At 39.9% G+C, this 25,371-nt stretch overlaps 1 protein-coding gene across 4 annotated transcripts; it reads right to left on the bottom strand.

The window, feature by feature from the left end:
• Window positions 1-1,474: 1,474 nt before the first annotated feature.
• On the bottom strand, window positions 1,475-21,869 carry LOC117777776 (casein kinase I-like). 4 transcript variants are annotated; one of them, XM_034612732.1, is made up of 12 exons: window positions 21,723-21,869; window positions 14,818-15,906; window positions 14,500-14,569; window positions 13,950-14,098; window positions 13,378-13,612; window positions 11,579-11,664; window positions 10,947-11,031; window positions 10,599-10,747; window positions 8,923-9,003; window positions 7,223-7,324; window positions 6,413-6,519; window positions 1,475-2,616 (listed from the first exon to the last, which is right to left on the bottom strand). In XM_034612732.1, the coding sequence occupies exons 2-12, from the start codon at window positions 15,079-15,081 to the stop codon at window positions 2,562-2,564; spliced, it is 1,383 nt and encodes a 460-aa protein (XP_034468623.1). In that variant the 5' UTR covers window positions 15,082-15,906; window positions 21,723-21,869; the 3' UTR covers window positions 1,475-2,561. The 4 variants fall into 4 exon arrangements, with proteins under 4 accessions (XP_034468623.1, XP_034468624.1, XP_034468625.1 ...); XM_034612733.1 differs by having other exon boundaries at window positions 10,599-10,744; XM_034612734.1 differs by lacking the exon at window positions 7,223-7,324.
• Window positions 21,870-25,371: the final 3,502 nt, after the last annotated feature.

The following is a 25,371-nucleotide window of genomic DNA, read 5'->3' as shown; positions in this document are numbered from 1 at the left end:
ATGTGTCAACGAGTCCCAATATTAACTGTAGTTAGACGACACTCTCAAATACTATGCAAGGGGATTAGGGCCATGTATCATCAGTAAAGGAATAGTTCACCCAAAAAATGATAATTCACTCATTGTCTACTCACCCCATGCTGATAGAGAGGTGGGTGAAGTGTTTGTCCACAAAACACTGCTGGAGTTTCAGGAGTAAACAGTGTAGCAGCCAGGTAGCAGTTGAATCCAATACAACTGAAGATATTAGGGGCTTACCTTCAGATGTAAAAAGACAACAGAAAAAAAACATAACATGCCTCCGTACTGCTCCTGTGGTGTCATCCAAGTCTCCACTAGCCCCGACATTCATATTTGATTCGAAACGAGGTAATTTACACCATGTTTTATGCCTAAAAGTCCACCAGAAGTGGCTAAGTTAGTGGACATTAATGCTTTAAAACACGGTTTAAATGACCTTGCTTCGAGTTGAATATGAATGTCGGGGCTAGTGGAGACTTGGATGACACCACAGGAGCAGTACGGAGGCATGTTATGTTTTTTTTCTGTCGCTTTTTTACATCTGAAGGTAAGCCCCTAATATCTTCATTTGTATTGGATTCAACTGCTACCTGGCTGCTACACTGTTTACTCCTGAAACTCCAGCAGTGTTTTGTGGATTCAAACACTTCACCCACCTCTCTATCAGCATGGGGTGAGTAGATAATGAGTGAATTATCATTTTTGGGTGAACTATTCTATTATTGTCAGAATCCTAAGAGAAAAAAAAATCTAATCTCCAACCCTCTTCCATAGAGTATACCACTAGAAAAATACACTGTTTCTTCTAATTGATTAATTAATCTCGAGATAAATCAACTGCCATTTAGAATAGTTATTTATCCTGCTTCTCTAGTCAGAGGATTTTATGTTTAGCCGTGTTATCTCATTTCAGACTGAATATTTTTGGCTTCCGACAGATCAGGCAAAACAAGACATTTGAAGACAATACACTGGGCTCCGACACGACAAATCGATTAACTGAGAAAATAATCCACAGATTAATCAATCATGAAATACCGAATTGGTCAAAATGGAGTTGTGGGTGGTAATTTACAGGTTTGAAATCAGGCTATGACTGATGAGGATAATGTTTTGTCCATCATAAAATGTAGTTTTCTTTATGACTGCACCTTCTCATAAAGATGGTCTGCGCTATATTTTGTTGGATTGGTCCTTTTCTGTAATCTCAAGACATTTACACATTTAGTGAAAATGTTAATGCTTAAGAATAATGCTGTTTCCAGACCACAGTCCTGATCTGCCTGTATGACCATACTGTATCTGCAGTGATAGCAAGGTGAATACACATGTATGTATTCACCTTGCTATCACTGCAGATACAATATATATATACACACACACCTATATGGGCAAAAAAATCTCTCTCCTAAAACACAAGATATTGTTAATGATTCCTTTAAATAATGATCAGTTTTTATTTTGTTTGGTTGTTTTTTAATGTAGTTATCTGACTTTCCATCCTCAAACCCAAAGAGGAAAAAATTAACATCAGAAAATTTAAAATACAAGTCAATAAAAAATTACATTTTGAGGAACACACTAAAAGCTACTAAACAAACTTTCTGAACAACTCAAAATGACAGAAAAAACACAGGATTCAAATTGCAGACAGACTTTTTAGTTACAAATTAAAACAGAAAAAAGCATAGTTTTTACATAAACATCTCTTTTAAACTTTTGACTCTGGTTGGTGTGAGGTTTTCCTCTGAGGGGTGAATGCATCTGTCAAGTACACTGAGCCCAATCTGTTGCAGGAAATTTAACACTGTGTACTTCCTTTTACCCCAGGGAATAACATTTTTATCGACAATGTGCGAGAGCTGCAACCTTTTGTCTATGGAGTCTCTTCACGATGAGCTCAATACAGTGTGCAGTGTATTTCTACGTGTGTGCATGTGTTTTGTTTGTGTGTGTGTGGTCTGACAGTCTACTTGCATCACATCCTTTTGTTGTCTTCTCGTCTGTATCTCCTCAGAAATACACGTCTCTCTCCTCTGAACCAGTCAGCAAGGAAGAAAAAACAAAAACAAAAAACTAGTCAGCCAGTCTCCAAGGAAACAAGCTGAATCCTCACTGTCAGCCAATTGCCATGCCTTTCAAAGTCTGTCAACTGTTCATTTGTGGTCACAGCAGTATGTGTTGATCCAGTTTTAGTTCAGTTTGTGACCATAAATACAAGAAGAGTCCACCTCTGGTTCAGTTTAGTCCACATTTAAAGTCCCGGGTGGAACAGCATAGTCATGTTACTGTGTCTGGTCAGTTTAGATTAGCAGATACCAGGAGGTCAGCTTAGAATCTTCTGCTGCCTGCTGATCCAGCCAGTCTATGATGACTCACGGCAGACTATAGGACCCCCATTAGCAGAGGAGGAGGCGTAGAAGGGGAGTGACAGGGGGGAGAGAGAGAGAGAGAAGGTTATATGAAGAGGATGACAGAACGAGAGGAAGAGAAAGAAATAGTGAAAAAGAGAGTAGGTGTTTCTCTCTCCTCTCTTGTTTTCATTTGTGTCTCTGGAGAGCTTTCCTCTTCCTCCTCTTGAAGAAACAGCAGCACCTGCAACGCACAGAAGATTATTTTATTTTTTACCAACTTAGACTTGTACACATTAAGCCTCAAATATTTCATGCAGTGACATCAGAAACCAAGTTTTCTGGGATTTATTGGTGTCTTCTAATATTGATGGATTAAGTACTAAGTTTAAAACAACCGTGCGGTTCTATGCCTCTGTCAACTAGTCCAGTTTGTCTATATACATTTTTTCAACGTGACTTTTAACCACAGAAATCTAATCAGATTATCTTTGAGTCCAAGTGACAACTGATCAAAATGAATTCCCTGAATGCAGACTTGAGATATCATGTTCAAGAGCCAAATATCATGTATTGTGAGGCTACCGTGAACTTGACCTTTGACCACTATCGTGATTCAGTTATTTTGATGCTCTCCACATTGATTTCACAATAGGTCAGTTTATTCTTGTGTGCTGCACCTATGCCTTGAGATCTCGGGGAAAACTCAGAATTATTACTTTTAAAAACATAACATTATAGCCTTTACTCTATCAGGCTAGCCGCTCCTTGGCAGCACCACTGCATTTGTCGTCAAAGGTCAACAAGCGATTCTGCTCAGCTGCTCTTTTCTAAACAAATCACACATAGAGCTGATCTTTATAATTACCTTCTGAACCACTATTTATGTTTCTGGATAAGCGGGCCATCGATTCTTCTGCAACCATAAAGTTCGAAAGAACACTGTTGTGTCATAATCTGCGGGGGGGTGGGGGGGATTCTCTCCTGACTGCAAGAGTGTGTGTGTGTGTTTGTGTTCAACTCTTCACAAACAAAATGATAATCAGTCTCTTCATGTCTAGTCTCATGTTGTTTGTGGTAGGTGAACTGAGTGTGCACCAAATGTCGGACATAAAGTAATCCCTTCAAGTATTGAACAGGCCCTAATAACTTCTGAGTACTCTTGGTGCGGATTGATTTCATAAACCTGCTCTTTATCTTTAGCATTGTCACAATTACTATTTTAACATGGTCTAAATGAGCAATATGCAAGTGCATTGCAATGCATGAAAAGTGGGATTTTCGTCAGTAAAGGGCACTGTAAACTTCTGTGGAAGTTCAGGTTCACGACTGTTCACAGGAATCTGCAGGCAGAACAGAAAACTGCCAGAAACTGCCAATTTACGTGTAGCTCCAGTTTCTGGCAGTTTTACAAGCCTGAGAAGCTTGGCAGTTGACCCCTCAATTCTTAGGTCTAGGGGAGGCTTTCACATGTAAATGACAAAACTGTGATCTTTACAAATGCAAATCAGGATAGTTTGACTCAGTGATGCAGAGCTACACCTTTTTCTAAAAGGAACTAACTCCCTTTAAGAAAATCTCTCGTATAAATACATCAGGCTTAGTATAATTATAGAATCATAAATTGTAGCTTGAATAGATTTGCCTTATATAAGTAAGTATTCTATAATGAGTGTAATCAGTGATACCCTTTTCAGGGTACATCTGATGATACATTGTTAACATTACATGTCTGTCAAGATCTGTTGGAATGGAGACAGTGGCACCACTCTACAGTTTTCTAAGAGAAGTCTTTCTGCTGACACCAAAACACTGTGCTTCACATAAAGCATATCAGCTGTATCATTGCGTGACAAAGTCCCAAACATTTGTCCTCCCAAATTTCAGGAAAAAACTCCATATTCACATGTCCATGGCATACTAAGCTGTTGACTCTGCTGAAATTGCCTCATAATTTGGACTTTAATTCTCCTATTGTTGTTATTCAATGAAACAATCAAATTTTATTTGTATAGCCCATATTCACAATTTGTCTCATAGGGCTTTAACAAGGCGTGACATCCTCTGCCCTTAACCCTCAACAAGAGTAAGGAAAAACTACAAAACTACAAAACTTTTATTAAACTTTCCCAGTATTTCATTAAAAATGTTCAAATGAAAAACACCATTTTACATTTCATTAAGCCAAGGCTTTTATCCAAAGCAACTTACAATAAGTGCATTCAACTATGAGGGTGCAAACTCAGAACAGCAAGAATCATGTAAGTACATTAACTTAACACCAGAAAGAATAAACTGGTCAATAGTCACATACTCTACCTATATAAATGTAAAGTACAATTTAAAAACTTCTGTAACCGTTGCTTCAAAAATGAAAAGGTTTACTCTAAAAACATCACACTCAGCACGTGAATACGTCCAATCCTGAAGATGCCACGTCAGTCATCAACGTCATAACGTCCAATCACAGCCTCGTGAATGAAGCGTCTGTCTCCCGCAAACAAGAAACTCAAGGCTGTTGTTTAGAGTGGGTCAATGAATGACTCTGTTTTCGGTGTAAAAAACTGGCTGAAGTGAACACCACACTGTTTTCCCTGGAGGAGAGGACAACTGCGTGGAGGTGTGGAGGATTAGAAGCGGAAAAGACGGGCCCACAATCCCAAAATTGCGGTAAGAGCTAAACTATAGAGAGAAGCCATTGCTAACTGCTAAGCTAAGTAAAAGGCATGTCTGAATAGTGTGTTAAGAACTGTGGGATTAGCAAGAAAGCTGGTAAAAGAAGAAGAGAGCAATGAGTGCTTGAGCAGAACTAGTGTACGTTTAAATATTTACAAATTGATTAAACTTAAGAATTTGTTGTTAGGTTGACTTTTTTGTACCGTTATATTTTAAAGGAAACTGTCCGTCGTCTTCACACCTCTGAGGCAAATGGCGGGCGCCACGAACAAGGGTAAGATTAAAAAAGAGACACGTGCTATATAAAATGCGTTATCTACGTTTACTTTATCTGATCTATTTCATCATTTTCTTTTCACATTCTGAGATCCCCTCACAACGAGGCAGTCACTGCACATTTGGCCGAGGCTCTCGCTGCAAGTCCGGATTTGCAGTGTGCAAAATGAAGCCATTGTCTGTAAGTAACTTTGTAGTAATTATGTTTTTTAATGTGGATCTTCTTACGGTGAATTAGCGAGGCTATTTTCATTTATTAATAATATACTCATGTTACTCATGTCGTTTTCCAGCTGCATGTAAGACGTACTATGAGACAGTATGAAGGAACTTCCAGTACATCCTTGCAGCTCTTGCAGCAGCATTGAAATGTTCAGCCCGGATTTGACAGAGAGGGAATCATTTTTCAGTTACATTTGTAGGTGTATTTTGTCATTGAACTGTGCTGATTGTGTTTACAGCTGATTGAAGCGGGACATATGACATGGATCCATCCTTCCACAGCCAGGAGCTCACCGACCTGTGTGCCACACTTCCAATAAGACTGGAAGCTACACTGAATCTCACAGCTACACACCACAGACGTCTACACACTGGGGCAGATTCGGACAGAGTGCCACCAAGAACTTATCACCCAGAGAGATAAGATATAGAAAGAGATATTTCAAGCTTCACCTGATTTGTTTCCACTGGCTAGGCCAGTTGTGGGTTTACTCCCCCCCACCCCCTTATAGAGATCACGGATATAGTGATATAGTAGGATATAGGCTGGACCCACCAGAGTTACCTCTCAGGTAACCTCATTGATTCCTAACTACCCTACAAGTTAAATACCTGGGCCTTGCAGCAGTCAGGTAGAACTGAAGTCAACTCAACTCAACTCAACCAAGTCCAGTTGACCTGTTTTTAGCACTTGGATATACCATAACCTGGATGACTGAGAATCTCAACAGACAAAAGATTGTGGACATTTGTATCATGTTTTTTGGTCTCTGTTTCAGGATTGTTACAGCCCTACTGCTTAGGAAATCAAATACAAATCTGATGAAGCAGTGCTTTTCAGTGTGTGTGTGTGTGTGTGTCCTTACTTGGTATCATCAGCCACTTCCACCTCTGCATTGGCTGTGATTGGTGCGTTTGAGTGTCCTGCAGTGGGGTCATCTGTATTTAGCTCCCCATTGGTTGAGCTCATTACCTGAAGGTGAGACATGAAATGAAGAATGAGCATAGAGTGTTCAAACGACATCTAAGGCTACATCCACACTAATACGTTTTCCTTTTAAAACAATCTCCATCTGGGCTGACACACCTAAAAACACATATCGCATTTCCCGTCACATACACTGATCATGCGTGTGCCGTTGTAAACAGGAAGCAGATTGTCTACGCTGCAGTTGGTTGCTTAGTTACAGAAAATACTATAAAAAAAAAACAGCAATGGTGAAAAATAAGAGCAGGGATTTCTTTTCTTGGACCAGAGACAAGGTGAAACTGTTACAGACAGTGTTATTAATGCTTTGCATTTACCACTGGTAGGTAAGTCATGACTGATCAGGAAGAGAATGGGTGAGTCATTGTTTCCAAAAGTCTCCGTTTGTGTCCGTGAGTTTTCATACTAAAATGGGGCCAGCAGTGTGGATGCCATGTTTTCAAAACTAAAACATGTTAGTATGGACGTAGCCTAATTGGGACAAATTTTTAAAGATATCCATCAAGTCCACACAAGGGCAACGAAATTTGGAATTTCTATAAAATATTCCCAAGTTAGTGAACAGCTGAGGTTGTGAAGAAACAGAGGTCAGCCCTGCTGCAGAGACAGAGAGGGTCATGCAGGCGGACGCATAGACAGGTAGGCAGACAGACAGGAAGCCAGCAGAGCTAACCCTTCCTCTCAGTACCTGGACAGACCCGCCCAGCCTATCAGCAGTGAGATGGGAGCCCAGCAGCTCTCGATTGGTCACTGGAGTGGGCTGGGACTCACTGCCTTTCCCCTCTGGAGACTAGAGGAGATGGGAAGCCAATTGCAGGAGAAACGACAAGGGATAGGAGGTGGAGGGAAAAGGTGAGAGGACAGGTGAAATGGAAGAAATTTATATTGGAAAGTTGACGAGATAGGGTGGAATAGCAGAAGGAAATAGAGAAAAAGGAAAGCAGAAACCCAAGGGAGAAGTTAAAAGATAAGCAGGTGGAGAAGAGGAGTGGTGGGGTAAGGAGCAGAACCGCAAGGAGAGAACAGAATGAGGTAAAAAGGAAAAAGAAAACAGAAACAGTGAGTTTATAGTCAGTTTTTGGGTGGAGGAGCAAAAGGAGGGTGAGCACTTCAGTGTGCAGTGCAGTGACAGTGCACACGTGGTGGCCCCATGCCAAAGGGGGCAGGAGATTATCCATTTTCAGAGTTTCTGTTCCCTCTACCTCGCTTCCCTAATACACGTTTTGTTGGATTAAGGTCTAAAGAGAGCACAATGATTTGTGTTATCCCCATTTTTATCTCCTCTCATGTTATTTGACAGTGTCAGTGTTGCAGTGGTGGGTGTCCGGTGGACTCTAGAAGTTCAGGGACTTGTTGTGTAACAGAATACTTCAATACAGCAGTAAAGGATGTAAATACTTCCTCCAAAGCTAATCAACACTAATGCCTGCAATTCTCAGTAGTGGGATTTTCATCAAATTTGTTTACAAAGTTTAATAAAGGGCCTTGGTGTGTTTGCTGCATATTTGTAGTAGTATATGCTTAATTAGCTAGACATTTTACCTACACTCATCCATTCTTCCCAACATTTTGTTGTTGATTGATGGGAATACTTACAATATGTCATCTAAAAGGAGACATTGTGTCAAAAGCAACAGAGAAGTCGGGAAACAAAATTTTCTTGTTTACAATTTACACCACAGAACACATTAAGACTGTAACAGGTTTGACCTCAGGTTTCACGATCTGAGCTGTGATGCACATCTTTCGGTATTGCGGTATAACTCCCCCTGCCCAGAGGTGGCTATACACCCAGTACATCATTGTCCTGGATCCAGTGCAAGTACTACTGACATCCTCCGTGGAGAGGCACAAACAAAAACATTGGGCCTACAGGAGATCACGGAGAATGTACTGAGTACACAAGCTAATCTATATTTTGATAAGGGTCTCAAAACATCTTCCATCCACTGATAGTCAATTTGGTAAAACAGTACAAATATTTTACACAGGTTATACTATAGCTTGACAGGTAATAGTGGCATTGAGGTAATGAAATCCCTAACCCCAACAATGAGGGTTTCTACTACTTTTAGAATTCAAGTGTTTTTAACATTTGGCCTTAGTTTGGATTGCTTCAGTATGCTTGTGACCATGCTGCTATTTTCAGTTTTGACTGACAGAAACCAAGCAAGCTATCCCTGTAAAAAGGCTGCCTTTCTCTACTCTCAGATGAAGCAAACAAGAAATGACTAAAGCTGAGGGAGCCGCAGTGCAAGGCAGGACAGCCTCATGTGGCCAGCTCTGTGTGTGTTTGACAATTAACTCAGTCTGTTCCAAATATTCAGACCCTACCTACCTAAGCTGACATGATTATCTTGCATGTTTGTCCAGAACGAGTTTGTGTACCTGGTTTTTGGTCTGTGGTGCCTTCTCTCGGTTGCTCGTCTGAAGTGGAGTCTCACTGGCCACTGGACCAATAGGAGTGGGCTAAACATACAGGAAGTGAGATCAACATGGGATCAGAGAAAGGAAATATACATTTCTTATGTGGCCTTGATAACCTATAATTTATGTTATTGATAACACATTTATACTTTATACTAGAAGTCCTGTACAATTAAGTCTTGTGTTATTAAAAAAGATATTTACAACAAATGTAGACACTTGAAAGCATCATGTGACAGTAACTTGTGCAGCATTGTGCACTGTTCAACTTATTACCACTGAGTCAATCTATTTAGAGAGAACTTGACGGATGCTCTGAATACATTGTCCCACTCACTGAACCGGCTTCCCATACCAGTAATAAACGTGTCAAATTCTTGGTATTTTAAATGTTTCCTCACTGAGTATCAGAGATGAACACTGATTTTTTACTAGGGCAGTAACAATACACCGAAACCACGGTTCGGTTCGGACCTTGGTTTTTGAGCCACGGTTCGGCTCATACTTCATTTTTTCCACCTTTTTTGGAGGGGGAAAATGTTGGACTTGACTTTGCATGAACCTACCTAAACAAAATAACCAAAGAACAGGAACAAGGTAAGGGTGTGTGTTTCTCCAGCAATCTCAACTTCCAGAGTTCAATCCGTATATATATATATAAAGTCAGTTTCAGTCTCCCTCACAGCTCAGCTCAATCCAGTTCAAACAACGAAAAACAATCCAACAAAAACAATCCATTCCGGGTTTTACTGCAGATCTTCATAAACCAACAGCTCAGGAAAGTAAACAGAAAGAGAAACGTCCTTGTTACATAAATAACAACAGCATTCCTATATACATTATGTACAGGGCACTCAAGTAGATCAGCCAGTCAGGCATAAGCTGGCTGGGAGTTCCAGGGAAACTCCATAAGGAATAAACAGTCCTCCTGACTCTGGCACCTGATTTCCTCCTGAGACGAGGCGTCTACTCCAGAGCAACGACAACATGCAGACTTTACAACATACTTTTTTAAAGGTAAAATCCTACTATCCTCTCTGACCTCCACGCTCATTGCTCTGAAGCAACACTTCTGTGTAGGGTTGTACAGGGAGACGTGTCGCGGTCCCGTATTGCATTTCACAGACCGAAACCGTGGATGTCTGGATTGTGGTTTCGGTTTTAGGTCGAGAATCGTTGAAGCTCTAGTTTTTACTGACATCCACAAGTTTTAAACTGATCATTAGAACAGGTAAAAATTGTATTATTTGTCTAATAGCCTTCACTGCTGCAGTGCCTCTTTTCACCCTTTGTCTAAAATGCTCCATTTGAACTCCCCAAAAACCTAAATTTTGTGATTTATCAACCACTTAGAGCATGTGTCAAAAATATCACATCCCTTACCCATAGGCCTCCTTATTAGCTGTAAACACTGCTGTGGCCATGGGCACAGCTGTACCGTCACATTGACTTAAATCAACATAATTTGGTCTGTAACAGAAATTATGTTTATGTTTATTTGCAAATAGAGCAAGAAAGTGAGGTCTGATCACAAATGGTCGCCACAGAGATGTGGATCCTGCCTCAAACTCATCTGTAGGTTCAGCCCAAACAGCTCGCTGTGTGTGTGCTGTACAAAAGACCCAGTCCGCACTAACCAGTGGCTTTCCAGTCCAGTCATACTGGTAGTCAAAGATGTATCCATTTCTGTCAAAGAGGTCTGTGAAGAGTTTCCTCAGATAGTCGTAGTCCGGTTTCTCGAAGAAGTCCAGCCGACGCACGTACCGCAGGTAGGTGGCCAACTCTTCTGTTACATAAACACAGGGACACAAACACAATTCACACATACACAGGCAGACACAAGCACCCAAACCCCAATCCATACATGCACAGATTCATACACACAGACAAAAATTTGATCAACATATGCTAGCCTCAGAAAGCTGTAGCCTATATACCACAGCTGCACAGAAACAGCTTTTTTGTAAAAATGCGTGTATACAAACCTGGGAAGTTCTCACAAAGGATCTCTATTGGTGTATCTCTCTTCGTGTCTCCTATCTTCTGATAACGTTCTTTCAGAGTGTCAGCCTAATGAGGAGAGAGACAGGGATGAGTTTATTCAAAGAAAAGTAAAGAAAGGTCCGCACATGAAAGTCACAGATGATTGAACCAGTGAACTAGGGCTGCACGATATTAGGAAAACATGCGATATGCAATAATCGTGTTGAATATTGCGATGTAGATATGACTTGCGATAAATAAACATAAACAGTCCCTGGCTACGGACGCAGGGACCACGGACAGCTCCACGGCCTGAGGGGGAGGGCGCACAGTCCAGCCACAGCGCCTTCAGGTACGGGGCAGTGCTCCACTATGTCCACTAACATACATGTGTGTACCGTGAAAGTTATTTTTTTCACAGTTATTACAGGCTTTGTCAGTAATTTACTGCTCCTCTCTGTGTCTCTATCATTAGCCAAATACTATATTGACATGCAGGGTGTGAATGCAATGGCGCATGGAACACCATTTATCGCAGTTCAAGCCGTGCATGTTGATATCGCAATGACGATAAATTTTCAATATATCGTGCAGCCATACAGTGAACACATTATGTGGTCATCTATCTCCTCACCTTGAGTCCCTGCCAAGGTAAACTGCCTCGCAGGAAGTACATGAACATATGGCCTAGAGCCTCCAGATCATCTCGCCTGCTTTGCTCTGAAAAAACACAAAGAACAACCAAAGGCTTCACTGGTTGGACTCTATTAGAAGTGTAAAGTGCATCACCTCTGACACACTCTTGTACACCCATTCTGGTGCTTACAATACTACTGCTGCGAGTAAGGGGCCCGTTATATTCATTATAGTCGTATGCATTTGTGGTACTTAACCACAAGTATGGTGATATTTTAAAAAAGGTAAAATGCAGACAACCTTTACTTCAATACTTTTGGCATCTGATTGGCAACTGAGATATTACAGGAACTTCTTCAATGCACTGATTACACACTGTCCTGTTCAGAAGTGATCTGATTTTATTGAATTTGTTTGCAGTCAAACAGCAGCTGTGGAGATGTCATGGTAAACTTTGTAAGCCTGTGTACACATCTGGATTTATCAAAACAAGTGTATCGGCTCTGTTAGTATCACATGAGACAAACAACTGAAATCATGGCCAAAATGCAGTGTGGATCTACTAAAGCTTCTTTCAGACATGCACAGAACTAAAAGTCTAAAGTCGGTAGAAATTCAGGAGAATTTGATGTGTGAACACAGAAGGGGATCATCTGCTGGATTCATCGCAAGCGAGTGGGGGGGTTGATGATGCTTCTAACACACGAACGACACAAAAATGAATAAAGCAAAAAGAAATTAAGTATCTCCTGGTGAAAAAGCGGTGACGTAAACATAGAAGACACAGTCGAAGATGCCAAGCGATTTACAATGCTGTTGGTGCACATTATTTTTTGATTACATGCCTCAAAGAACAGGGCAGTTGTGAATGCTGCCTACAAAGTTCTGAATGGCATGATAGAAACAGCATTAATGAGAACATCATCACACCTAAAAATGTGGGCAGCAGTGCAGATGTCTGGAACCAGATGATGGTTACTTATTGCAGAAAGCAAGAGTTGCGAACAAGAGGCGCATGCAGTTACTATGGCCCTGTTCTCTGGAACAAGCTGCCTGCTGACCTGAGATCTGCCTCAACAATGTCAACTTTCAAAAGCAAACAAAAAAAAGTTCTGTTCTCTCTGGCCTTTCCCTGATTTTCTGTATCTAGTCTCTCCATTTGTGATGCATGTTTCCTGTTCAGCTGCTGTGTAATTGTGTATTATGGTAAACGGTAAATGGTCTGTATTTATAAAGGGCTTTTCTAGTCTTGATGACCACTCAAAGCGCTTTACAGTACAGTTTGCCATTCACCCACACATTCATACAGTGCATCTATTCGAAGCATTTTTTTTTATATGAGGGGCAATTCAGGGTTCAGCAGATCGGGAAGACTGGGATCAAACTGCCAACCTTCTGGTTGAAGGAGGACCGCTCTACCCCTCAGCCACATCCACCAACTAAATATCAATGGCATATCAATTAAGCCTGTTTGAGTTTTTATTAATTTGATATATTCTTGTATGTTTTATTTTAGGATCCACCCTTACATCTGTTTCTGTACATATCTGTATTTTGTTTTAATGTATTATCATAATGTGAAGCACATTGGGTTTCTTTGAATGAAATGTGCTATGTAAATAATATAGCCATTCCGCATACTATTTCACTTCTTTTTATTTCTAGTTTAAATGTCTCATGATATTCCTGAGACACTTCTTAGACACACGTTTCAACCAGCTCTTACTAGACCTTAAATATCTTTGGTTTAGTTGGTACATACTGTATATGCATATGTGACCTGAGTGAGCAGCTCACCTTTCCCCAGATGTGTATTGATGCTCATGTATCTGGCAGTTCCAGTGAGGCTCTTGTGTTCTCTGTATGGGATGTGTTTTTTGGTCTCTGGGTCTATGTATTCTTTAGCCAGGCCAAAGTCAATGATGTGGATGGTGTGCTGCCGTTTGGAGCCAGGTCGGCCCACCAGGAAGTTCTCGGGCTTCACATCTCGATAGATCAGGCTTCTGGTGTGGACAAACTCCATACGTGTTATCTAAAGGACAGGACAGAGTACAGTAAAAACAATGCAAAAATTGGTTCCTTTAAACATCGAATCTAGGTAAATCCAATGAAATTTGGGGGAAAACAGCTTTTCTTGAGTATGTGTGGTCCGGGTATTGCTCATGTTGTGGGGAGCTAAATCTGCTTACAGAGGCACAGTATGGGGACTTGTCTTTCTTATGGGGACAACATTTATAAGACACGTTTTAAGCTTAAGGTTTACTTTAGGTTAAGGTTAGGTTTAGGCAAGTAGTAACTATAGTTAAGGTTAGGCTAAGTCTGCAGGTAAACAACGGAAGTCAATGTGTGTGTGTGCGCATGTGCCTTACCAGTTGTATGGCTATCATGAGTACAGTCTTCAGAGAGAAGGTCCTATCACAGAGGTCAAACAAGTCCTCTAAGCTGGGTCCCAGTAGCTCCAGAACCATAGCATTATATTTACCACATGGTCCAAAGTAAAACACCTGGGGTACACCCTCTGGATGGACAGATAGAGAGATGGAAATACATATTTTTTAGATTTTTACAAAAACACTTTATTTACATATTTTTCATTGTTACAATCTGTAGGTAACAATAAAGGTCCTAATGCAAATAAATAATAAAAAATACGTCATTAGGTCAAAAAATGTGGAAAAGACAGCTGGTCATTGAGAGAGAGAAAGAGAAAGAGAGAGAGAGAGAGAGAGAGAAACAACTTTTAGATTTTTACAAAAACACTTTATTTATGTTAAAAGTGCATTAAGATGCACAAGAGATCACTTGGATACGTTTGTATTGTTGCTTTCATTCTTGTATGCAGTATGCTAATGTTTGGTTAATTATAACATGATTCACTCTCACAGTAGAAAAGGAAACAGAAGAGACTGTGGTTCTCACCTGAACTTCCCAGCTGTTTGTAGAAGCGATATTCTAGGTGCAGCTGTGGCGCCCTGGACTTGATGGGTTCCTACAAATGAGGATTCAAAATGTTTAATCACATAATGGAGGCAGTAAAATTAGTAATAGTAAGCTTTTCTTGTGACAACACTGCTATATTCAGGGTAGTCAAGAGCAAATATCTAAATAATGATATATAATATCTAATTAGATGTCACTTTTAAGTTCAATTCAGTTATTATATTATGAAATATGGATTAGTAACCATCATATCAATAATAAGTGCTGCTCTACAATATACAGAGAAAAGATTTTTACCAGTTTGATAGCCACATATTCATTGGTGTATAGGTTCTTTCCAAGTCGAAGCTCTCCAAAGTTCCCACAGCCAATCTTCTTTCCTACCCGGAAGTTTGGGCCGACCATCAGAACTCCAGAGTTGGAGCCAGCACCTCGGCCACCGTGCCCTGATCGACTCCCTGTCTTCACAGACATCCTCTTCCCCTCCTCTGTTTCCACCTTCCCTCCGCCGCCTCCTCCACCGCCCCCTCCTCCCCCAACTCCTCGCTTGTCAAAGTCCATCAGTTTGTGGTAGCCTGGCCTCTCCACGGTTAAGCCGATTCCATGCAACCAAAACAACCACCAAAACAACTGCCTAGTGGCTTCACTATGAGACTTTAGGATGGTCTTCGCTGGGCCAGACTGTGAGTGGGGTTGGCCAAGACAGGGCTGTGGCAATGAAATGGGACAGATGTGAGATGAATTCAAAGGATAAAATTGGATCACATAAAGGCCCAGAGCTTAGTTAGGCTGAGCTAGAGTGCTTGGTGCCGTACAAAAGTGATGAGGACTGAAGCGAGTGAATGATGGAGCAAAAATAAAACCTGGTGATTGTTGGGTGGGTGGATGGATGACTGAATGAAAGAGAAATGAAAAGATGATGGGGTAAGGGAGTACCACTGCAAACAAGTTTATACCCCCTTGTAGGGGCCAGAGATCAAAAGGAAGAGAATAATGGCATCAACTGTCATCATACGTAGCTAGCCATATGCTAACATTCTATTAGAAACGGAGACACCACACTAGCTCAGACATACCAGGCCACCATGACAATAGCCTGTTGTCAGCACAATATCCATACACCCAAACTCAGTGAAGACTTTGACAGCAGGAATTAGTTTATAACAGAGAACTTCAGAAGTTTCTCTTGTGTATATCTGATATTCGGTTATGACCAAATGCTTTTGTTGTGTGATTTGTTGCCATAGGTGTAAGCTAATTGGTTTCAGAGCTGCTACTAGACCTCTTTACATGTCCACTGTCATATAGATGCTTCTAAATCTGTCACATAACTGCTTGGTCCAATGGAATAGCAAGTCAAGTGTTGGCCCCCAGGAAATGGAACACCTGAAAGAGTGAGGAAAAAAAATAAATGACATTTACATGATTTGCTTTTCATAAGATTTCAACCATTTTTACATTTAATATGTAGCTACTGGGTGATCTGACGGTTTTATATTGTGATCAATCTGACCAATCTTGAAGATGACAGGAGACTCCGACACGGTACAGGATGACCGGACCTTAAATATGCGTCTCTCTGAAGCAACGGGGGTTACAATAATTCAGCTGAGGAACACCGCTAAAAACAATGAACGAAGCGGAAAACTTGAATTAATTTCCTCTCACAAATATTTGTCAAAACTAGGAATTTTCAGTGTGTTGATTGCAGCTGAGCTTAAGATCTGTGATGAATATTAATGTCTCATATATTCCATAACAACACAGTGGAAATCAGTAGCAGTTTAACCATTTGTGGATAATACGGTTTTGTTAGTCAGCTTTCCCTTGAATGCCAGCGAGAACGGTGTGTCGCTGCCATCGTGGCTCGCTCTCCCTAGCTCTACTGGAGCTGATAGCGAGGTGCCTTCCACACTACTCCGGAGTTTTAGAACCGCTAAAACTGAGAAGTTTGTAAACACTGTTGGCCCTGTTTTAGTTTGAAAAGTCGGGCACAGCATTTTAATCTGGACGTACAAAAACAGCTGGTTGGAAAAGCTGACATAGAAACTAACAACCACTTGCTGATTGGGTGTTTTCGGTCACGACGTAGCCTTCTCTGATTCCTCAAGCTCCTATCACCCCCTTAAAAGAAAATAACGTGTAGAATGCAACATGGATCATCAATTACAAGCAGTGCTGACCCTGTTGTCTTTGCTAAAGCTGCTGTATGGTTAAATTCTGCTCTTATTTGAGCAATCTGTAAAAACCAGCAGGCAAATGTGTACATGAGTCATGATGTGTTTTCAGGTGTGTTGGTATAAAAGAGAATTAAAACTGATACGGAGCCAAAATGTCTCATAATTGAAGTCAAATAATAGATCTCAGATTTTAAGTAAAAATAAATATTGTCAAAGAGAGAGAAGGGAAGGGGGGGTAAAGGAAGGTGGACAGAGTTATCTGAGCGGGAGCAGCACATCACTGGAAACAGAGCACTGCATGTTAACCCTCTTCCGAGCATCTGTGGATACTCGACCTGAGCCTGACGGGACCCATCGGGACCAGTCAGACTAAATGTTTTGAATAATATTTGGGTTTAGGTCCTGCTCTGTGTGTGGTGTGCACAAAGGATGCACTGCATCCATAGACCTGTGTGTGATGCACACCCCTGTGGTGCACTTGCATCTCCTGGCCCATCTCTCCTCTCAAAAAAAATTAATTTAGACTGTTTTTCAGAATTAACAGGCTACACTTGGACGGAACATTTGAACTAAACGCAGTAGAACTATGGAACGTGTGACACATTTAATATGTTAACACTAGTGTGTAAAGCCTAAAAATGGGTGACTATTCTTGTAATTAAATATCCTCTTCCACATTTCCATGTGTTTAAAAAATATATAATTTGGACTGAAAGTTGTGCCTTTTTAAGATACAAATTATAAAACAGTATGGTCATTTAAATATTATACATCTGTAGAATTAAAAGTAAAATTCACAATAACTGATTAATTTACACGAGCATTTCAGTTGTTAAGTGTGCGGACACAGGGAGAAGGATACCAGTGAGGGGAAGGAAATGTCTGTGATAGTGGACGATGCTGAATATGTTGAGACATATCCTCTGATTTTTATTAAAAGGAATAACATGATCTCTAAGCACCTTGTTGGACAGGATAACATGTGGACTCAGAATGTGTTTTTTTTATTATATTTGCTGTGCTACAAATGTCACATAGTATCACTGTATTCATACAAACAATCAGAGCACTTATAACACCGGTGCCACATGATAAGTGCCGGTTATAAAACCCTGATGCTAATACCAACCTATGAAGTGGGATTCTTAAGGACGTAGTGTCACTGTAGATCTAGGTTTGGGAACCGAAACTCGGTTCCAAATTAGAACCGAATCCAAAATGCCAAGTACCGGGTATCCATAAAAAAAAATTGAATTTTGGTTCTGCTTATCGGTTCCTAAACTGCAAGGACGTCGTATGTATCTGCCAGAACCTGCCTACCTGACTACGTCACGCACTACGCAACAGCCTGTCCATTTGTTTAGACGCCACCTAGCATACATGGCTAACAGGGCTAAGATGATCCACGACAAACGATCAGAAGTGTGGCTTCACTTTAAAAAGACAACGACGACAGGGCAAAGTGTAATGCATGTGGGAAGCTCACCAAACATTTAAGGCAACACAACATCAATCTTTAAGACTGTACAGCGTTTAATGTCCTGCAGTCTCTGAGCCCGAGTGTGTCATCTTCAGCTAGCGCTTGTAGCACCTCACTATCACCTCCAGTAGAGCTAGGGAGAGCGAGCTGCGATGGCAGCGACACACCGTTCTCGCTGGCATTCAAGGTAAAGCTGACTAACATGACTCATATGAATTATGTCAGTAGGTGTCCTATAAATAGGATGCACAAAAGCAGGCAAAAACGTTATTATCCACAAATGGTTCAACTGCTACTGATTTCCACTGTGTTGTTATGGAATATATGAGAGATTAATATTCATCACAGATCTTAAAGTTGACAATTATTGATGTAACATTAGTTTACAGGGACAATTAGAACATTTTCTTCTACTAATTATCCACAAATAATGTGTTGATTGGTTAATTTAAACACCAGTACTTTCAAGGCAAACAGTTTCAACATTGCCTCTATCTCAGTTACTGCTAATTTACACAGTTGGGTTCAAGACATTGAGCATGTCTGATAACGGTCTGAGATGAGTTGTGTGGGTTTTCTTTTGTATTGCTGCCTGTCTACCACAAGGCTACTACTGCTGCCCCGGATAAACATGAAGCACAGCTACTGTGCATCGTTCAGTCCAATAAAGATATTTTTGTTATCTAAACATTTGACCTCCTTTTTTTACCATTTTAGAATCTAAATGGGGTATCGATAAGAACCGGAATCGATCAAATTTAAACGATACCCAACCCTAGTTAGGCCTACACAAAGTGAGATGGACATACACTCCCACACACTGTCTTTGACCTCTGCTAAGTGAAGAGTTTGCAACTCTTACATAAGTACAATCTAAAAGACTGAGGCATCTGCTCAAGCACAGGACTGAGTTTGCTGTCTCTGGTAAAAATCTACTTCTTCAACCAAAACTAGTCATTAGCTGTTTTCAAACATGACCTGCGGAGGAAATCCGGAGATGTGGGTCCGGACTATCTCTGCAGTTTTCCTTTCACACATGAACATCACAGCAGGAGGTTCTCTGCTCAGACGCGTTCTCAGCAGCTTCAAATTCTCACCAGGATTAAGGGGAGGGGCGAGGTGCAGAGGCAGGTCGTAATGAATTATAACCACTGAAGAGATCACGTGTTTTTGTTTACATCACTTCGACACCAATACTCTTATCGCCACAAATTCTCTTGACATCTTCATCTGTGTCTTCTACGTGTGTCCGCATTTTAATCAGAAGATATATGTTTTAGTTTTTAGTTTTTTGTGGCTGTCGCATGTTAGAAGCGTCATCAACCCCCACTACCAACCTTTTGTGGTGAATTCTGAAGGGGATCTCAGACAGAAAAGGTCCTGCAGAAACTCTGGAGGCTCTCACTCAGACATTTGAGTTCACTCATACATAGAGGTGTGCATCTTCACTAGCCTCACGATACGATTATGATACAGCAGTCAACGATTCGATTCACAACGATCTGATAATCACATGCATTTAGTTATTAATCAATGTCGATCATGACTCCGGATCATTCCGGTGACTTTAACACTGATGTCCTGACTGTGCGCGTCACGTTACATCTTGTGTTGTGTTGCAGGTTTAAACATGTGTCTCATAAACTAGTCTAGAGCAACTCAAACAAACAGAAACTAAACGTCAGTCCTGTACGTGTCCTAATAACTTGGGATCAATGATGGTGTTTATTGTTAAAGTGTAAAGTGGGGGAGAGGGGGAGTGAGGAGGAAGCAGACTCTTCACTCTAAGTTATTTATTTACTCTGAATCAGAGAAAACAGATTGAGCAGCTTGTTCACTGATACAGAGGACAAAATTCTTAGGTATGCCTATCTAGACACCAATTATCTAATATTTTTCATCTGTCCAGAGACTTACACAATATGCATTGTGTTACAATCAGTAGCCTGTTTATTTGAAATCAGTGATAAAATGATCATGAAACCATATTTTCAAGAAAAAAGGGAAAAAATGCAATGCCTTTAATAAGCAATATTGTATATATCCCAGCATGGAAGCCTTGCATTGACAGATTTATGCTGTACAATAACATACATTTATAAAACTTACAGCTAAATAAAAAATAACTTGACAATTCATGTTTGCCATTACCAGCTTCATGTGTGTGAAACCTGATGAATCAATGCCTCATGAAAGTCTGAACATCCCCTTCAGACACCTGACAACAATATATCGGCACTGTTTACAAATACAAAACTTCCTCTGCGCATTTCCTGACAGATGAACCAGGAACAAAAGGCATTGCTTCACATCAGTTATTATCATGTTCACCCTTACATGTTCTTAACAGTGCTGATCCAAATCGAAGTAGCCTACTTTAGAATGGCTTTCCAATACATATCAATGTAGGATCACAGTATATTTTTACTCTAGTTAAATGTGATACTCTGTTTTCATTTGACACTACCACTGCTTTCTCTACATTGCCAGTCCACCATGTCCTACACTGAAGGTAGATATTATATAAACAACATATACATTACTATATATCTCTGATGTTAAAGGTACATTATTCGTGTATCTTTGACACCCTTCAATGTAACCAACTAAAGAGTGGATTCAGAACCAGAGGCATTATGTCAAGGTAATTTTTATCCCAATAATTTGGAGAGAAAGAGAGTCAAGCTTTTCTAAATAGTCAGTGTGTACTTGATGAGATTTGGGAAATGCGGCATAATGTAACGGTATCAACATGGCCTCGACTCACCACCTACACTCAAATGATTAACTTGGCTGCACCCCCTTTTACTCGTTTCAGAATATGACTTTTGTAAGAAGTGAACACGTAACAGCCATCTTAAGGAACTGTAGACTACAGCTTTGTTCGAGATCCTCGCAAACTGTCCCCATTTCAGATTGTGGAACAGAGCTGCTGAGGTGATGAGCTGAATGGCTACAGGAGCTAACGAGCTAACCGTGAGCTGCTCTGGTGCGACTGCAGTAGATCTCGCAGCCGAGGAGTAGCTAATGTTCACTCTGACAACTTCGTCTGCGATTGATGCTGATGTTTCCTGGTATTCTATTTTGGAACATCTTCTAGTACGGTGTAATATGTACGTCAAATTATTAATCAAGCTAGGTAGCACAGGAAGTTATGTTTAGGCCACAGTAGTTTGAGTGTTTGGCCTCAATGTAGCTTGACAACGTTAGCTTCATTGAAACAAGTTTGAAGTGAGGAAACTGTGGCAGCAAATGAAGCCACGTAATGTGTTGGAGAATACATCGACAATTTTAACGGGTAGCAATAAAGAGGCGAGCTAGCGTGTCATTTAAACAGCTAGCTACATCGCTAGCGTTTTCGAGCCTCTGTGGTCGCAGCTGGACGCCTCCTGGTAGAGGCTAACGTTGGCTAGCATGTTAGCCAGCCAGCTAACTAGCCAATGTTGGCTAACGCTAAATCTATGCCCATACATACAGTCATTCACAAACACAGCTAATGTAACTAACAGGTGTGTGCAAAGTTCAAAAAGGAGCTTACATACCTAAACAGATTGTAGATGTGTCGCTATGTCTCTGCTTAAAATTAATTGTTGTCGTTTCCTTCGTCTCGTTTTCCTGCTCATCTCTTTTTTTCTGTGGATGTTTGGCAAACCAGCTGAGAAGCCTCGACAGTGACCATTACGCAATGTGCGTAAGTGGGGACAAGAAAGGCTTTGGAAACGCAAAGAGCGGGCGTAAAGTGCTTTCAAGAATATCGACAGGAAATCTTTTGTGCGCGTAAAAGTGTTAGAGGGGGTCACGCACACTTGGGGAAAAATTAGTTTTTACTTTCATTACCACTTGTTCAATTCAAAATATGTGCATTTTTATTTTGTGTATTATTAAAGTATACATACTATAGATGCTTGTGAATTCAATACTTTACATGTCATCTTAGTTGCTACAAAAATTAAATAAAGTCACTACATGTCTATTTAGGTTCAGATTGCTTTATTGAATGAGGCCTGTGAGCCACAGATATGAGCAGAAACATGATATCCTCCCTGCTGATACTCTGACGCCTGCAATGCAGGCGTCAGGTTTCGCTTGTCTCAGGGCCTTTTTGTCCTCAGTTTACAACAAGGGAATCACATGCCCATTTGGAAGTTGGTGAGGCAAACACTTCCCCCACCTATTATGTATACGAATAAACCAGCACTGGATTACCAACCAGGCAAAGCGGGGACCTGCTCCAGGACCTCCGACACCCAGGTGTCCCAAAAGACGAGGATGTGGCAATTGAGAAATTAGCACCTCTAAAGCAACTAAGACGTGTCGTGCATTATCCTAATCCGGTGGCATTGTCTTGTTGAGGGACCCTGTGTCAAAATCAACTATAGTTTTAAAACTTGTCTCCATATTTGGCTTTAATGGTTTATATTCTTGATGTTTAATCAATTTGCTGGTGCACAAACAAAGCAGATTGTCTCCCAGCATATTAACACCAGTTTATTTCTGCCATCCCTAAACTTGAGACAGCTGTTTGGAAGGGATTGTGGACACATGACAGATAGTAAATTCGTATTTTACTTTTTAATTTCAGATATAAATAAGACAAAAACAATTAAAATATGTCTGTTTATGGATTACATTTTTAAGTAATATCTAAATCAGAACCAACATGAGCTACATTATAATATATATTGGCCCACAACACAACTATAACGTTTAAGCTAATATTTATTATTCTGAAATTTTGTCAGCTAACATTATGTTTCTTTTGCACAATTAATCTTAAAATTCACCATTTTTAAATGACAAACACGTCAGCTGGATACTGGCTGTGGATGTTTTTAATTCTGATGTTCACCAACTCATTGCCGCAGTCAAAATGAATTGTTAATATTATCACCTTGCTAGGCCTAGCCCTGTTATAAAGTTGTCTTTTAAGTCTGAATGGATTACAACAAAGGTTTATTGCTATTGTGCTGGTGTCAGCAGTAGTACCCATTCTGAAATGCACTGCAACCAGGGTCATATATATGGAGTCTGGCAGATGCACAGAACGTAAGAGAGAATAATTCGACGTGCTGGTTCTGGTGCTCACTTTGCTGTACTGGACGCAAGCTGAAGGTGAGTTTTGTAGTCATTGTAAAGTACAAATGTTCAGTATTGTATGTAGTAATAACACTTTGTGTTATTATGTGTTCATTACGGTGTATATTGTACTAACCCTCTTTTTTCCTCTCAGATTTTCTATTAAAACATAAACCTTAAAATATACTAATAGCAAATATTTACAGTTATTTATATTAGTACTTTAATTATAAATTTGTATTAATGTATTAATTTATAGTATCAATCAATTTGATAATGATAAAAGTCGATTCATATAAATAGTATTAAAAAGCATTTAAATGCATTTTAAGCACTGACAATAATATGTTAAATAAAAGGTTTTAAACACATGGGTTCTACTTGTACTACTTTGTACTACTTCTACAGGTTTGAAAAGTAAAATGAATGATGGCTGAATTCCATTTAGCTGCTTCAGGATGGAGTGTCCTTCATCAATATTACCTCCAACCCCTAACCCTGACCCTGACCCTATTTGCTGATAAAGTGTCAATTGCATTAATATATTTCAGTGAAAGACAAATGTAGCATTTACTGCACATTTGTTTTATGGTAATGAATTATGGATGAAGTGTTTGTAGTTGCAGAAGTATAACTCGAAATATAATCATACCATATTCCACTAAGGAACAACACTTGGCCAAATTAAAGTTAAACACTTAAGCTTCTATTACAGTGTTCAATATACTTTACAGAAAAGTAAAAAAGTCCTGTGAATAAATTGTGTAAACTACTTTACATAATAAATGACTATGACTATGACTGTCTATTTGGTATTATAATAGTTTTATTTCACATGCCGCCTTTATTTAATGACAACATTATGACTTAATAAACTGGCTCTCAAAAATAGCAGTAAATTAAAAGAGACAAAAAGGTTTATGAAATTATGAAAAATATGAACTCCTATTAAACTGTTATAATCAAAATAGGAATTATTACATCATACTTTATAAAAGTGAATTCTGTATTTTTATTTATTATCATTATATGATCATATATTTTTTCTGAATTGCGAAAACACTAAACCATATTATCTAAACAAAACTTTCAGTTGGCAAAACAAATCAATCACACTGTTGGCAAAACTTTAAACACTGTTGATCTGGTTAGACACAATTTGCTAATCTAGACCACCCATTTTGCAAACTCTTAACACATTTTCATTCAATAAATACATTTAGCAGTGTGGTACACAAATAGGCCTCAAAGGCTAATTATCTGTGGCTCAGGACGTCCACTAACCAGGAAATCGGTGGGTTGATCTCCATCTCCCCTATTCAACATGCCTAAGCATCCTTGTGCAAGATACTGAACCCGATTGGCCCCTGACGGCTGTTCTGGCATGTATGAGTGATGTGCATTAGAAAGAGTGCTGCACATAGATGCACATACATGAATGTGTGGATGGCAAAATTGTACTGTAAAGTTCTTTTAGTATTCATCAAGACTAGAAAAGCTCTATATAAATACAGACCATTTACCATTTGTCATCATTAACACTCAAAATTTAATACACACATGTTCAATCAGAGATGTGTGCCCAATCAGTAAACAGGACATAAGCCAGGTCAAATACAAGTGGCATGTGTGAATTGGTTTGTAATTTCAACAATGAAGTTCTAGGAGGGACAAGGAGGAAGAGGAAGAGGATGAGGAAGACCCAGAACAAGAGCGGCAATTTCAGATGAAATTAGAGCAATGATAATAGATCATGGTCTGGTTCATGGCATGACTATGAGGGAAGCAGGACAATATGTGCAACTCAATTTAAGCGGGTTCTCAGTGGCCTCCTTAGTCAGGAGATTCAGAGACGAAAACAGGTCAAATTACTATGATTTTTGGTCCCTAAATGTTACAGTGCATTAACAAAATTCAGAAGAATGTCTCAGTAAATCACTCCACCAAAACTCAAGAAATGTATCGCACAGTGGTAGGGGAAACTTGCCAAAAAATTACAAAATAAACACCTCTAACAATGTGATCTTTTTGTAGAATTGAAAGACAACCCTGAAGGTTTAAGGACACATATATTCTCACAGGAGACCCTCATTGTTAATATGGTCATTCAAAAAA

The sequence above is a fragment of the Hippoglossus hippoglossus genome, chromosome 17 (genome assembly GCF_009819705.1).
Source record: "Hippoglossus hippoglossus isolate fHipHip1 chromosome 17, fHipHip1.pri, whole genome shotgun sequence".
NCBI lineage: Eukaryota > Metazoa > Chordata > Actinopteri > Pleuronectiformes > Pleuronectidae > Hippoglossus > Hippoglossus hippoglossus.
Note: the sequence above shows the minus strand (reverse complement) of the source record. Positions and strands in the feature narration are given on the sequence as shown.